At 45.0% G+C, this 14,644-nt stretch overlaps 3 protein-coding genes across 3 annotated transcripts; 1 reads left to right on the top strand and 2 right to left on the bottom strand.

Moving 5' to 3' along the window:
* The first annotated feature begins 4,962 nt into the window (after positions 1-4,962).
* On the top strand, positions 4,963-5,473 carry BDW74DRAFT_159045 (uncharacterized protein). The gene is made up of 2 exons (XM_073725413.1): positions 4,963-5,134; positions 5,193-5,473. The coding sequence occupies exons 1-2, from the start codon at positions 4,971-4,973 to the stop codon at positions 5,380-5,382; spliced, it is 354 nt and encodes a 117-aa protein (XP_073580846.1). The 5' UTR covers positions 4,963-4,970; the 3' UTR covers positions 5,383-5,473.
* Positions 5,474-5,476: 3 nt separating this feature from the next.
* On the bottom strand, positions 5,477-8,629 carry BDW74DRAFT_187076 (putative esterase; the record flags this gene model as incomplete). The annotated part of the gene is made up of 6 exons (XM_073731402.1): positions 5,477-6,544; positions 6,596-6,929; positions 6,982-7,079; positions 7,144-7,383; positions 7,439-8,291; positions 8,345-8,629. 6 exons carry the CDS (start codon positions 8,627-8,629, stop codon positions 5,655-5,657), a joined length of 2,700 nt encoding a protein of 899 aa, XP_073580845.1. The 3' UTR covers positions 5,477-5,654.
* Positions 8,630-11,564: 2,935 nt separating this feature from the next.
* Positions 11,565-14,198, bottom strand: BDW74DRAFT_67162 (fungal specific transcription factor domain-containing protein). Its single transcript, XM_073733411.1, has 5 exons — positions 13,374-14,198; positions 13,178-13,295; positions 13,068-13,125; positions 12,476-13,008; positions 11,565-12,402 (listed from the first exon to the last, which is right to left on the bottom strand). Exons 1-5 carry the CDS (start codon positions 14,137-14,139, stop codon positions 11,715-11,717), a joined length of 2,163 nt encoding a protein of 720 aa, XP_073580844.1. The 5' UTR covers positions 14,140-14,198; the 3' UTR covers positions 11,565-11,714.
* Positions 14,199-14,644: the final 446 nt, after the last annotated feature.

Here is a 14,644-nt window from a genome sequence, read left to right as displayed (position 1 = left end):
TAAATAAATTAAATAAATTAAATAAATTAAATAAATTAAATAAATTAAATAAATTAAATAAATTAAATAAATTAAATAAATTAAATAAATTAAATTCTTATGCTATTAATAAGTACTTATTATATAATTAATACTAGTAATAATTCTTTTTAAAATACTTAATAAGTGCTTAGCAAGTGCTTAATTAATACATAGCAAGTGCTTATAATTTTATTATTATGATTTTATTATTATAAAATATTTATACTAAAATTATAAGCACTTGTTAAGCGCTGAGTAAGTACTTATAATTTTAGTATAAATATTTTATAATTTTAATTCTTTTAATAATAAAAAATAATTCATCAATTACAGTAGGGTACTGTCACAAGTAATTTATTCTTAGCAAAGATGTAGGTCACGAGACTGCCAAGCCGGCTGATTACATAAGGACGGCTCACATGAGCTTCTATGATACTACAGCTCACCTAAACTCTCGCATTTCGCCCCTGCATCCGCCGTGCATGCATCTTGGCAGTTCCCAGTCTGAAGATTACGTCGCATATACCGAACTTGTGGCGGAATACTCAATATTATGTATATCTCAAATTGCGTCCATGGTGTAGAGGATATGAGAACCAGGAAATTTTCATTGCCTGTCAAACTGATCGACCTGCCACTTCCAGAGATCGCAGCAAGCACAGAACGCAAAATGGTCGGAACCGTCGGGGCCGGGCCACCGGCGCGCCCGTGGACCAAAACAAGATGGGGAAGAGATGTTAATGGTGGCACAGATTAACAGAATAGGCTTTTAGTTTATTAGATTACCCGGCCAGATTTTAAGATAACTATATCTATTCTCCAGAGTAATCTAGCTCCTGCATAATCTGGGCGAGTTCTTTAAAATAATAAAGACTAGCTATAAAAGCTTAATTTAGGCTTTTATAAGTAAATATATATTTAAAAGCTAGGTTACATATTTAAATTAAATCTTGAGTTACCATGGTAGTTTATTATTTAATAAGACTATTTAAAAAAGCGTGTCCGCGATAGTTTCCCAGCTATTTTATTATATAGACTTAAGACTAGATAATATATTAATAATAGTTAAATTAAAATATTATAGTAAACCATGTAGTGTACCTGGTTAATAAACTAATTATTATATATCCACTATAATAGGTTTCTAAATTACCATATTTACCTCTTATAATGATACAAGATATACTAAGCTTGTTATACCACCTTTAGGAAGAATAAAAGGCAAGCATAAATAGTCACTAGTTATTAAACACCATCAAGAGCATAAGCAACCGCATAATATTAGGAAGTCCTGTTTCCCTGAAACCCGGGCTCCTCTGTGCCATGGAATCCGGGCATTATTTCTCTGTTTAATTATTTTGTTCATTTTTCATTTGTTTAATTTGCTTTTTCTAGTTCCTCTATGGAGCCGAACCCACTGGGCCAGTGAACCTGCGCTCTTGAACATGTCTATGAACAATGCTCAATTTCTCTTCGTGCTTCTTACACACTTCATTATTTTAATTAGGTCCAAACTGTTCTTAATTATTGCTTTATAGTAATATTATCTCGTCTTGTATTAGTTACACATAGATAGCAGGATCTTTTTCTCTCTTTGGTTCCTATGGAAGCATGTCAGATAAAGCCTGCCGATCTGTCTTAAACTGGTGGGATTTAAGGATATTCTGTGCGCAAGAGTAGAAGGTACAAGTCTTAAGGTTAAAAAGCTTATATAGAAGACTAAATAAAAACTAAAAAGTAGGGTAGCTTAATTTCTAAAAATAATAAATAATAATTAAAACTATTTAACACTATAAAAATAGTCCCTTAAATACATAATTTTTATTAAATTATTTATTCAATATTTTAAATTAATGATTAAATAATATTATACTGCTAATATAACTATAGTCCTTTCCTAGACTAGCATTATATCCTTAATATAATTAAAGTGGATTATCCTGTGACTCCGGTTCCTAACATGACAACCAGTCACACCGTATTGTTATAACAAATCTATTGGCTGACACCAGTCCGCGCTGGCCGCGTTCCCTGACATTAGTATTATTCCACCTTGCTCTTATAAATATCCTCTTTTAGATAATTATCCCTAATTTTAATTCAAACTTCTTTCTTGGGGTCCTTCATTTATTATAAATTTTTAATCTTATTATTTCCTAAACTACTATTTTTCTTAACTAATCCTTCTTAAACCAGGCCTGTTTGTATTTTAATTAAATGTTTATTTTTATCTTATTATAATAAAATATAATTTAAGGTTAAAGATACTGCATTCTTAACCAGAACTAAAAGGTAATTTAAACTAGGAATAATTAGACTGGCTTAATATTTTAGAATTAAATTTTAAAAAGCTCCGGGTAAATATAGGATAAATTAACAGAGAATTTTAGGTGCTTTAGTTTATATAAATTAAGCATGTAAAAGTAATTAAAAATATTATACTAATAAACTAAAGAATATAAAAAATACAGGCAAGAATTTATTATAAAAATATTTTTCAGAATGGACTGCTAGTATTCTTAGGAGTTTAATAACAAGCTTATTAAATATAACAATAAAGCTGGAAATAGCTTATCAAAAGAAGGATTAAGATCCCTGTGATTTTACTAACTATTTAGGTACATTAAAATAATATTTTAATTAAAATATAAAAAAGGTTTAAGTATAAAGATACTTTAGTAAACTATAGCCAAGCCTAAGAAATAAGATTTATAACTATAATTTTAGAAAATTACTAAAAACCTAAGATAAACTATAGGCTAAAATAATAATATATTTAAAGATACTTTTATTTTTAATTCTTCCTTCTTCTTTTTCTAAACTTTTTTGTTATAATTAGCAGTGTTTTAGTATTAGTTCTCTTGCTAAATATTGTTATTTTAATTATTTAATATACTACTTTATTTTTTAAAGTCTTATATATAGGTAAATTATAAGAGTATAATAGTCCCCTATTAAGATTATTTTTATAATAAATACTTTTTAAATTTATAATTAAATAGTTAGATGGCATAATGTCTCTTCATAGGTAGCTTAAAGTAAAAAATTAGAATTATAATAGCCTAAGATATAAAGCCAGGTATAAAGCATAATATTAAAAGGTAAGAATAAAATAATAGTTAATTTTTAGGTTATATATTATAAAGACTAACTCTTGGCTAACTAAGCTATGCTAAGGGTTGCCTTAAATACATAAGGAAAATCAGTTATGATGTCACCGTGTTCCATTCTCCTTACATCATTAAGCCTCCTTCGCCGCCTGAGGCTGACAATTTAATAAAGCTATTAATCTTTGAGGGACCCCTTATCAAATTTACCATGGCTAAAAAGGTTATAACTAAAAGCTTTTATAAAAAAGCAGGTTATAAACTTAGCCTTGTAAACAAGTAACTTTGTTATATACTCTGGAAGTAATTATTTAAAATATAAAAAATTAGCATAAATTAACTTCTCCTATATCTGTCAGGGAACGCGGCCAGCGCGGACTATTATTAGCTAATAAATTGACCTTATTAATATAATATAATAGGCTGTTATGTCAGGAACCATAGCCTTGGATTATTTATATTAATTATAATAATATAGTAGTATTAATATAATAACTTCTTGGCTGTTATTTTAATTAAAGTAAAGTAATATAATAGGTTTAACAAGATATACTTATTAAAGTAAAATACTATAATTAATTTATTAAGCATTATATATTTAAAGGACTATTTTTATAGTATTAAATAGTTTTAGCTTATTATTTATTATTCTTAAAAATAAGCTATTCTATCTTTTAGTATTTATTTAGTCTTTTATATAAGCTTTTTAACCTTAAGACTTGTACCTGTTACTTTTATACATAGAATATCCTTAAATCCCACCAGTTTAAGATAGATTAGCAGGCTTTATTTAATAATAATAAACCCTTAGCGCAAGGGATTTAAAGATATCTATTATTATTATGGGAGCCCAGACTTCTTAAAAGGCTTATGTTACTGTAGTTAGATTAATTTAAATTGAAAAAACTAGAATATATAAAAGGAGTAATTACTATATTAGTAAATAAGCTTAGCGTGTTAAAGAGCTTTAAGGGAATTAAGGCTAATAAGATAAAATTATTTAAAGATAAGAAATCTTCCTTGTAAAGTTATTTAACCAAAGGACCTGCTTTTAATTAAGTTAAACTACATATGCGTGACTACTAGATAAACAAGCCAAGGGATTAAAAAGGACTTAAACTTATTAAAACGGCATCTTGGATTAAAATGCGCTAGAACAAGCGATGGTTTAACAAGTAATATAAATATATATACCGGCCAGGAAGAAACAAATAAAATTATCTTAAAGGGTGAGTAAATTACCTTCAAGGGTGAGTGGATTACCTAACTCACCGGGCTCACCCTCTTAAAGCAGCAATGTCTGGATCAGGCAGGAAGGAGGTGCTCGTAGTTTTTTAGACAGTAGATTTACTTACCTAGTTTTATGTGCCGTGCTACCCGACGTTCTCATACCCACGGCCGACACGTCCACACTTTGTCCAAGCCTCAAGCCGCGGTCGGTCGTAGCCGCAAGATCGCCAACCGATCTCGGCTGTAGGGCTGAATGATCCCTTGGCAGTGATATGCAACAAAGATCCCTATAATCAATCCCTTGACAGTCTGAATCTTGTACTCACTTGAATCTGTTGCCATAACGCCAGCTCCGTGATGACAATCTTAGGCAACAGTCAATCAAACAGGCAGAAAAGCCGCGGAGTTGCCCGACTAATGCGACCATCCCCTCTCTGGGTCGGGGTCCAAGTGGGGACGATCAGTTTACTGGGCGTTCAGGGGCTCAGCCTCCTCGCTACGGAGCAGACCCGCTATGGAGATTTAGTCATCACACAGTAAAAGAACCCATTAGGACCCTGGGAGTAACGTCATTTTGGTGACTATGCTATCAACAAGAATTCGTGTTACATCATGGAAACCGCCACGGAAAAGTCAATTTACCAAGAACTTTCGCAGAATGATACCATGTACAAACCCTCATCCGACATGGCAGACCATCCATTAGCGATGAGAACTTCCACAACTAGTGGAAAGGTCGTCAGATACATAAAGACAATCGGCTCAAGCTCAATCACGTAAGGGTTTCTCCATTTTCTTACACCAGAGGCTTCCCAGCTGATTAACTCATGCTAGCATCGCGATCTTCAACCAAGCTGCCTCCTATGCAGAGCAAGTCTGCAAGAGATATAACGCACCAAACTGGGAAAAGTATATCAGCTACTTCCATCACTTTGTCAACATCACTGCACTTTTGTTTATCACGACAAGGTGGATCTGGGGGAAGATATCGAAAAGACGGGAGCAGAGAGTGACGCAGAATTAGTCAACAAATTTACCACTGCATATATGATTCATGTATGTACAAGCAGGATCAAGGCCACGATTGAATAATCATAACTTATTTGCCGATACCACACCAGTTATGGAAGAAAACAAGAAAATCGGCCGGACAAGCCCTAGCCCCAACTGCCCCTGCAACGCATTGCAGCCTTGAACCCCTTCAGCATGCCCAAAACAACAACTTACTACTCCAACAATCTGAGCCGCAATATGATCATCCCCACCGCGTCTTCCACCGCTAGTTGTTGGAAATGTCTAAGGCAACTCAGGCAACCCCGGATCCACCACCCCTCCATCATCCCCAGTGTGATCCTTCAACTCCCCCTCCGCACACCCACTATACCACGTCTCAGCCGTATTATCCATCGAATTTGTGACGGCATGGATATCCGCATACCCATCCCCATTCAAGTCCGGATAATAAGTACAACTCCCCGCAACCTTCCCCTCAAACGCCAGTCCCTTGTTCTCCCACCAGAAGCTTGAGCCGCCGGTATCCCTAAGGCCACGGTTATACCACACCGTCCCGTCGCTGTTGAACTTGTTCGTGTGGATTAGGTCCGCCAGTCCGTCGCCGTTTACGTCCGCCCACACGAGGTTCGCGCGGTCTTTGCCCTCGGCGAATTTGATCTGGGTATGTTGGGTGAATGTGTTGGCGCTGTTTTGGACGTACCCCCATGTGCGACCGTCGCGCTCGATGCAGAGATAGTCTGCCCTTCCGTTCCCTGTGATATCGGCGATTTGTACGGGGTGGTCGAAGAAGCCAACCCCGCGCTTCTCGGGGCAGGAGAGAGCAGGCGCGGGGTTGGCGTTATACTCCCAGTTGAAATCCCCTGTCTCCTTGATGCGGTTGCGGAAGAGATGGAGCTTGTTGGCGTTATCGGGGTCCGTCCAGATGATGTCGCAGGCGCCGTCGCCGTCCCAGTCGGCTAGGTGTAGATCGCGCCGATCGAGGTCTCGTGCGATGGAAAGCGAGGATGGGTCGAACATCACGTAGTTTGCGTCCCAGTAGCTTTTGCCTGAGTCGGTGATGTTAATGAGTCCCTTGTTTGGGTAGATGCGCATGTCGCCTTTCGAAAGGATCCAGATGTAGTCCATGCGGCCGTCGCTGTGGCCCATCATGTTGCAGTAGCGGTTGCCGTCGGCTACATCCATGTTAGCAGTGGCTTGGTGGGAAGGGGAGGAGAAGTGTATACCTTTGATCTTTGTCCCCCCTGCGCCGATATTCTTCCACACATGGACGTTGAATGACTCTCCTACCTTCTCAACGAAGACATAGTCTAGTCGACCGAGTAGACCGAAATCCTGCGGCTCTCCGTAGACACGTGCGAAGTGCACACGGTGTTGAAGCCCAGAACTCCCAAAGCCACCCATACCAGAGTGTGTTGGACCGGAAGTGGCGCCCTTGCGGTACCCCTGTCTCCAGACGATGTTCAGGCCGTCTCCCTCCTCGCCTTTCTGGCAGCTGCGCGCGTTGGTGTAGGTTGTTGTTTGGCCCACGTCGTCGAGCCATAGCCAGTCGTCGCGTCCCTGACAACCATCAGTTAATATGGCTAATGGATGTTGTTAAGGGTAGACTCACATCTCCGTTTATATCCTCGAACCTAACGCCCGCGATATCCCCCATGCCTTTACCCGTGAACCGCACCCCAAGGGCCTGCCAGTATGCTGGCATGTCATCTACAAGGATGTCAGAGCCCATAACCAGTTACCAAAAGGATATGTAGGGGAAACCAGTGCTCACCAATCCATCCATTCCGCCAGCAGTTGATGTCGCCGCTGGCAGCAACAACGCAGTAATCGGCCCTCCCATCGCCGTCCACATCGGCAAGGCGCACATTCGCCTGGTCGTAGCCCTCTCTGTCCTTCCATAATCCTTTGTAGGTAAAGGTAGGAAGGTTATTGCCAGAGCCGTCGTGGTTGTTGATACTGGCGTACGCTGTGCCGTCTTTTCCGATGCAGATGAAATCGTCGTAACCGTCGCCTAGCAGAGTGATCAAGTCAGCCTTCCATATAGGAGGATTTCCAGGCCAGCTCACCATTAATATCAACAAAATGCACCCCAGCCGGATTACAGTTATCCGCAACAGACAACGAGCTTGCACTCTGATAGTTCCCCTGCCCATCAACATTCCGCCAAACCTTATACCGCACCGCCCCATTAACAGTCCCCCAGACAAGTAGATCATCCTTGTCTGTCTCAAAGATCCTTCCAAAGAAGAACCGATCATAGTCATCGATATCCTCACGACCAGAAGCTGCGATTGAAGTCGATAACACGATACCCTTCGCTTCACTCTCATGGTAATAAATCCCATCCTCCTCGCCGCTCCCGCGCTGCGTGAGTCCACCCGCATAGATCCCATCACCGTACTGCTTCTCGCACACACCACCACCACCACTGCTATTGATTGGCGCAGGCTCAACGATAAGATTCTCCTCCGCCGCATCAACAATCGCCTCGTACCAGATCCGCGCCATCTTGTCGTACCCGCCGTCATTCGGGTGCGTGTCATCTGAGAAATCGGCCGGATACTGCAGGAAAGGGTCATCGCCGTTTATTTCAGCGAGTATGATGCTCTTTCCCTCGCTTCGCATGGCGGTCACGAGATCGCGGTACTGGCTATTCACGGCTGGGGTGTTGCGCGCGATATTTGTGTTGCCGGAGGGGAGGAGTGTTGAGAGCACGATTAGGGTTTCGTTTATGTCTGGTGCCGCAAGCAGGTCTTTGATTAGTGAGCGCATTCGTGCGCCGGCGTTGGGGATGTCGATGTCCCGGTTACAGTCATTGGTCCCCGCGTTGATGAGCACGATGTTGGGCTTGTAGATGTAGGAGTTGCGGGAGGCTGTGTGCACTTCGGATATCAGGTCGCCGGAGTGGGCTTCCACGTCCTATCACGGGTTAGTAAGAGGGCGTAGGTATGTGTTAGAGAGGGCGTGCGTACGTTATCTTGCATATCGCCGTTGGTCTTGCTCCCGACCATGTTGACTTCCCAGCCTTCGTACCGGAGCTGCGAGCGCAGGGGACCCCTGTATCCGTTTCCGGTGCTGGATCCCATGCCCCAGGTGATGGAGGCTCCGAGGGGGAGAATGCGGAGGGGAACACTGGAGTTGGACTGGCGGCGGACATGAACATGCTGGTCATCGAGATCAACGGAGATGGCTCTCCCCGCGGTGAGTGAGAGAAAGGTAAAAAGCAGAGGTAGACAGTACCACCACATGGGAAACATCTTGAGGGACTGCGGTTGTACTCTGTCGATGACGCCTTGAGGATGGTGTTGTGTGACATTGGTACCCGGATGGTCTCCCCTTTTATAGCCCTTGGGATGAACGTATGTCAGAGTCCTCGAGGCTCAAGCGCATCGCTTATGCCATGCTCTAGCCTGCTGCTCATCTAGTCAGATGGGATAGGTAGAGTACCTCCGAGTCTAGACAGGGATACCTGGTGCTGACCTGCTCTTCCTATGTGATTGTCACACTGCCCTAGGAAGCGGGCAATTCCCCGGACAGGCTACTGCGAGGCTATCACCAACGTGCCTGGGATGCTCTTCCCTTTGTATGGCTACTGGCTCTCCCGGACGGCCAAGTATGTAGTAGATGTGTGATGATACTTGCAGCGTCAAAGCGTCACTGGTCTTGCGAATATTACCTTATACCTCCTGTTGGAGTGATGGAACAATGCTACTGGACCAAAGGCTTCACGGTCGAGGCGAGGTCTGTGACTCGAATCTCGAGGTGAGAGGGGGTTGGATACGGATGAGAACTGCAGGGGTATGGAGATGTTGACTGTATCAAGAAACATCTCCGACCTCGGGGCCCGCGAGATATACCGACTTCGAAAAGGAACAGGACGGCCGTCCAGCCCGAAGCTAGATGTAAGAATAAGATGTGACTCGACTCGAACACCGCCCATGGGTAGAGTGTGGTAGGACAGGGATGGAGGCTGCGCGGGGTGTTTTCGCCCTCGAGATATCGAGTCATAGGGCGTGCCCAGGTATCACAAGCACAGACCGCAGCTCGAAGTGCTGAGGCTAGCAATGACCCGTGTCTACAACCTGCCTTCCCGCTTGGTAAGGATCAATATGGAGGTGATACGGAGCATAGCCTCTTCTGGGGTCGGGTCGTTGAGATAGTATAGAGCGAGTGTCCTCCTGCATGGGGTAGTCTGGCGATAAGGCTTGACCAAGAAGCTCTACTTAAGTTCCAGCTACATGCCCTCAGATACAGGTAAGCGAGTCTATAGTATATAAAACTGCCCATTTCACACAGTACGTGCACGTCTATGGGACTAATGCGGTACTTCATGTAGGTAACACGGGCCATGTGCCCATGAGGAGTTGGAGATGCCTAATTCCTAGCGTGATCACCAGGCTAGGCTTCATGACTACTGCTTTTGTAGGGTTACATTCAATATACAGTGCTTGAGTCATGATCTCTGTAGTCAATTTTTCTACTGCGTTGGCCAGGGGCTCGTCGTGATTGGCTAAACTCCATAATTCCGGTCCCTGGTACCTGATCAGCCGACAGGAGCGGCAGTTACGGCAGGTACGGACACCGTGCCAGTGTGATCTAGAGCCTGATTAGTACACAAGATGCGCTTCACTAACCTAGAAGGGAAAAGTATCTAGAATGAAGCTCCGCTTTGCCCGGGCGCTTGGCCGTGCTGCGGCTCGGACCAGGGTAGAGAAATAGGTACCAACACGAACGTGCCTGAGTCAATATCTACTGGATACGAGGACGGCCGACTAAGCTAGTTACTGTGGAGACGGACAGTATGATTACACGCAGAAAATCACCAACAGTTGGCATGACCAGCCTATCAGATGACCAGGTGTAATCGCATGGTCAGATGGCCTGGGACTAGGGTTAGGGTCAGCGTGCTTGGCAGCCCCTCTTCTGCAGGTGACTATGGCAGTCCCTGCATGGCTCATCAGATCCCTGCTGTTTCCCAACGCCAGATTTGAGTACTGCCAGACACTGAATATTGAATGAGCCTCAATTCGAGGTCTCTTCGCAACTCTAGCCGGATTCGTTGATATCAGGCACTCTGGCCTCGAACTTTTTGCCATAGTACTTTGAGGCTGGACTGAACTATTGCAACGAACCCCGCTTCGCCGGGCAAAGGGATATACTCAATGTCATTGTCGGTTGACAGTAGCGCGTTGGCTGTTTAGCGCTACGGGCCCTACCTACCTACCTACCTACCTACCTACCTACCTACCTTGTTACGAAAAGTCTAGAGGCCAAAGCGAGCCGTTGACATCGGCCTTGGGGTACCGACGTACCGAGAATCTAGACAGAGATGGTGCGTTTCTCATGGATAGATTCACTGTGAGCACCCTGGGCTGTAGATGAATAGACTTTATCTCCCGTCTGCGACGAGGTCTAAGAACAGCTATACCAAGCCTAAGACATGATTTACAAGTAGCTATGGATCGGTTTCTCTCGCCTGGCCCATTAAAATGTATAACACAGCATTATGCCTACTGAGAAGCTATTCAGTTCAACACCCTCTTGACTCTAGATACTATATCAACACAGAGGTGGCGAGCTTCGCGGCACACATGATGCTATTCGAATGCGATTATGCAACTGTAGAACTCCATAAGAGTGAGCCATAATTAGTTCCAATGGCTGCCTACAAATCAGGCTGTACATACTATAGAATACAGGTGAAGGGAATGAATAGCATGTTAATGACAGCCTTCCACGTTTTACACAATGCCATTCGTTGCATCCCAGAGATAACCAGTGACAAGAGCGTCGTGTCATAAAGGGGGTCTACTGATCCTGGCCAAATCTTGCACCGCCAAATGGTTCGGATATATCAAGCCTAGTCCAATGCCAACACCTGGAATATGATTCCGACACGTTACACGGGAAAAGCTCCCCGCGGAGACGCCCAGACGATGAGGTAGGGTGCAGGCTGTTATTGGTCGGGACGGCGGCCAAAGGCAGACGAAGGCAGACATGCAGCTGGGATACTGTGGATGACGCTTGGAGAACAACTGATTGCGGTCGGGATTGCAAGCTGGCGACCTCTTTCATCAATCGCCTTTCATCCCCTCTGGAGTTCTTTGTACAGTAGCGCTTGCGTCTACGAAGTAGCTGGGTATGTATGTGTAGGTAGGTGATGGCTACCGGGATAATTACCAATCTTGATAGTAAGGTGGTGATGTCTATATAACCCGAAAACGAACTCTATCCTGAATGGTCTCTTAGAAGTACAATGTAATGGCGCTCAATTGCCAAGAGACGTTGGCTCAAATATTCGACACCATATACAGACGGCTCATTCGCCACGTAGGCTCATTGTCAAACCCAAACATTACACCCATCCGGCGGCATAAGGTTGAGTATCTGGTGCGTCATCCGCACAAGCATTAGCAGATCACTCGCCTTCTTGTCGAGGATATACTGGATCGTCATCTCGCGCATATTCGTGCTGAAACTACTCTCCATGTCGAGTCCGGAGACACCGGCAACAGGATAGGGGCGCGGAGAGTGCCGGGTTCCGAAGCCGGAACCGGACACTGCGCCGGAGACGGTAGGGTACGGCGTGCGTTCGTTTCCGGAGCTGGGATTTGAGCTGGAGACGTTTCCCGAACCTGAACTGGAGGTCGAGCCGGGTGTATCTCCAAACCTAGACGGAGGCAACGAGCGCGATCCGGAGCCAGATGTGTAACCGGTCCCAGGCGTGAGCCCCGAGCCAGAGCGTGTACCGGACCCAGAAGCAGAGACAGACACAGAAGGTCCCGGCTCTCCAGTACCGTGTAAGCTGGGACTAGAGCCCATGCTCATATGACTGAGTTGCCTAAGCACCGGGTCTAGCAAATCGCCCAGCCGATTCGCGGCTATATCGCGCCTCCCGCAGAAGCGCAGGACCTTGAGGCACGACTCGACGTGCGCAAAGATGTTGTTTATGTCGGTGGTTTTGGTGCCCGTGAAGTACTTTTGGCACACGCCTAGAAGTAGCACGATGCACGAGTTAAAGGCAGAGCGTCTATTATACCAGTTAGCTTGTCTTGTCATGCTGCATGGGCAAAGTGGAAGGGGACCGGTACTGGGTGACGTACATAACAATCCAACACCGCGTTATAATGGCCTCACTGGAAAACATGAGCGTTATTATCCTTGCAAGCTGAATAGAGAAATCTGTATACACATCACAAATATGCTTCGGAATCTGCTTGAAGAGCGTCTCGAGGCTTAGTCTTGGATTATGGTTAATCTGGTGCATGCTGATTCCTGTGCCGTTCGTGCCGCTCTGACTTGCTTTGAACAGTTGACAGTACAGCTGCAGCCGCGAGTTAATATATAGCACGTGTATTATGTAAATTGCGCGCTCCTGCAGGGCTGTTACGCCCTTCTCGGGCTTGTTTAGGGCCGCAAGACGGAGTTGAAGTGGTAAGTCTTGGTGCCAAAGGTCTAGTTGTAGAGAGAGGCGGTCGGCGTGCGCCCAATAGTTGTCTTTGAAGAGGACCATTTCATTTTTAATGCCGGAGGCGAGGAGGGAGAGCCTTGTCATTTGGGATTGGATGAGGCGGGTGGTGTAGGCCTCTGGTGTCATGGGCGAGGATTGAGACGCTGGGGGCCAGAGGCTGTGAACCTAATAGTGACTTGTTATTGTTACATATCTAAAAGTGACGCGTGATATTGGGGACGAACAAGGTCAATTTCACTTTGTTTGAGGCAGTTCCTGTAGCCGAGGGAGTAGGATAGCCATCTAGTAGTAGCTCGTCAGCATGTGTCATGGAGAAAGCAGAAAGAAAACATACCCTTCCAGAAAAACCAACGTCTGCAGCGTTCTCCGGTACGCCTCCGATCCACTATTATTAGGGTATGAATTCTGCAACTGTTCTTTCATCCTTGACCTCGCGAGATTCAACGCGGACACTGCACGCTCACCATTAGGCCGTGCTCACCATCGATACTCCCAATGGAGAAGTGTATGAGGAAAAGAGAGAGACACACTGATCAGCAACCTCGCATTCGAGCTCTTATCCATAACACAACTCATACAGAGACAAATAAAGATGCGCATTCCCTGAAAATAATCACTCTGCATCGCCTCATGCAAACTCGTCGAGGCCAAAAAGAAAAACGCAGCGCGCGCTTCGTCCGGAACCTCATTGATATTATAGTGAGAGCCTATCGCCGCGAGTGCAGAGAGTTCGCACACATCCCCCATGTTCGCGTCGTCGCTATGGTAAACGCGCTCCATCAGCCGCGTTGATTGTTCCTCAGTTGTGACGTAGAATATCGTCGCGGCGCACTGAAAGAATGCGTACAGCGCATACCGCGTCAGTCGCTTGTCCGGCAACTTATCCCGTCGATTTCGCCGATGGTCCCCGTATTGCGCGCCCATCTGGCCGAGGAGCGGGTGATCAGCGGTTGCGGCGTAGAACATGTGCACCATTTCGTCTTCGTCGGGGAGATGGTGGAAGTCGTTTGCATTTGTGTTTTGATTCCGGTGACCTTGTCCAGAACCGGGACCTGTCTCTGGCACGGTTTGTAGAGGCTGCTGTGCCGGTTGAGGTCGCTGCCCGCTCAGCTGCGCGACTTGTTCCTCGAGATAGCGATTTCGTCGCTCGAGGGATTCAACGCGGGCCTTCCAATCTTCCTTTTTTCTCCCATCGGAGCCGCTGTATTCGCATGTCTCTCTGAGGCTCCGGCAGCTGTTGCACGGTTTTGCGCCGTCGCACTGTGCCCGTAAGCTCAACCCTTGCTCATATATCATGAGGTCGGTTCAAACATACTCTTTTCCGCAACGACCGACACCTATCGCAGGCTCTGCCAGCCTTCGTGATCTTGCGTATTCCATTGCCGTTGCCGTTGCCGCGTCCAAGACTAACGGGGAGAATGCCGCCGCGCGGCGCGAGGGGCTGGTGGTTGGAATATGGGGGAGAACTCATAACGGACATGGGGCTCTGCTAGTAGGTAGGTTCTGATGGTCGATTAAAGTTAGACTGAATGTGATGATATTTCCGGGGCCATCGATGTGGACGTGGCGTGGTAGCATGATCGCAGGAACTGCGCCAACCCCACGGCGCTGGCTCTCGATTTTTACACGATTCCTTAGTCACAGAATAGGGGTAACTATAGCAGACATCGCCACAATCTTACAGGCCATTCTACTGGCTCACGACTGGTGCTGTCATATCCGTGAGGGGGCTGTGATGTCGGCGAATAACAGCGCTGCCTGTGCCACTTAGCAGAGCTATAATCTGGCCCGGGCTTTACAT

The sequence above is a fragment of the Aspergillus multicolor genome (genome assembly GCF_047715735.1).
Source record: "Aspergillus multicolor strain CBS 133.54 unplaced genomic scaffold BDW74scaffold_26, whole genome shotgun sequence".
Taxonomy (NCBI): Eukaryota; Fungi; Ascomycota; class Eurotiomycetes; order Eurotiales; family Aspergillaceae; genus Aspergillus; species Aspergillus multicolor.
Note: the sequence above shows the minus strand (reverse complement) of the source record. Positions and strands in the feature narration are given on the sequence as shown.

Excerpts from the sequence above, each read along its gene's own strand:
- BDW74DRAFT_159045 (XM_073725413.1), top strand. The coding sequence starts at position 4,971 with ATGGAAACCGCCACGGAAAAGTCAATTTACCAAGAACTTTCGCAGAAT. Across the intron at positions 5,135-5,192 it reads ATCGGCTCAAGCTCAATCAC|CATCGCGATCTTCAACCAAG; the intron begins GTAAGGGTTTCT and ends AACTCATGCTAG.
- BDW74DRAFT_67162 (XM_073733411.1), bottom strand. The coding sequence starts at position 14,139 with ATGATATATGAGCAAGGGTTGAGCTTACGGGCACAGTGCGACGGCGCA. Across the intron at positions 13,009-13,067 it reads AACAAAGTGAAATTGACCTT|GTTCACAGCCTCTGGCCCCC; the intron begins GTTCGTCCCCAA and ends AGTCACTATTAG. Across the intron at positions 12,403-12,475 it reads ACGCGGTGTTGGATTGTTAT|ACGCTCTGCCTTTAACTCGT; the intron begins GTACGTCACCCA and ends CTGGTATAATAG.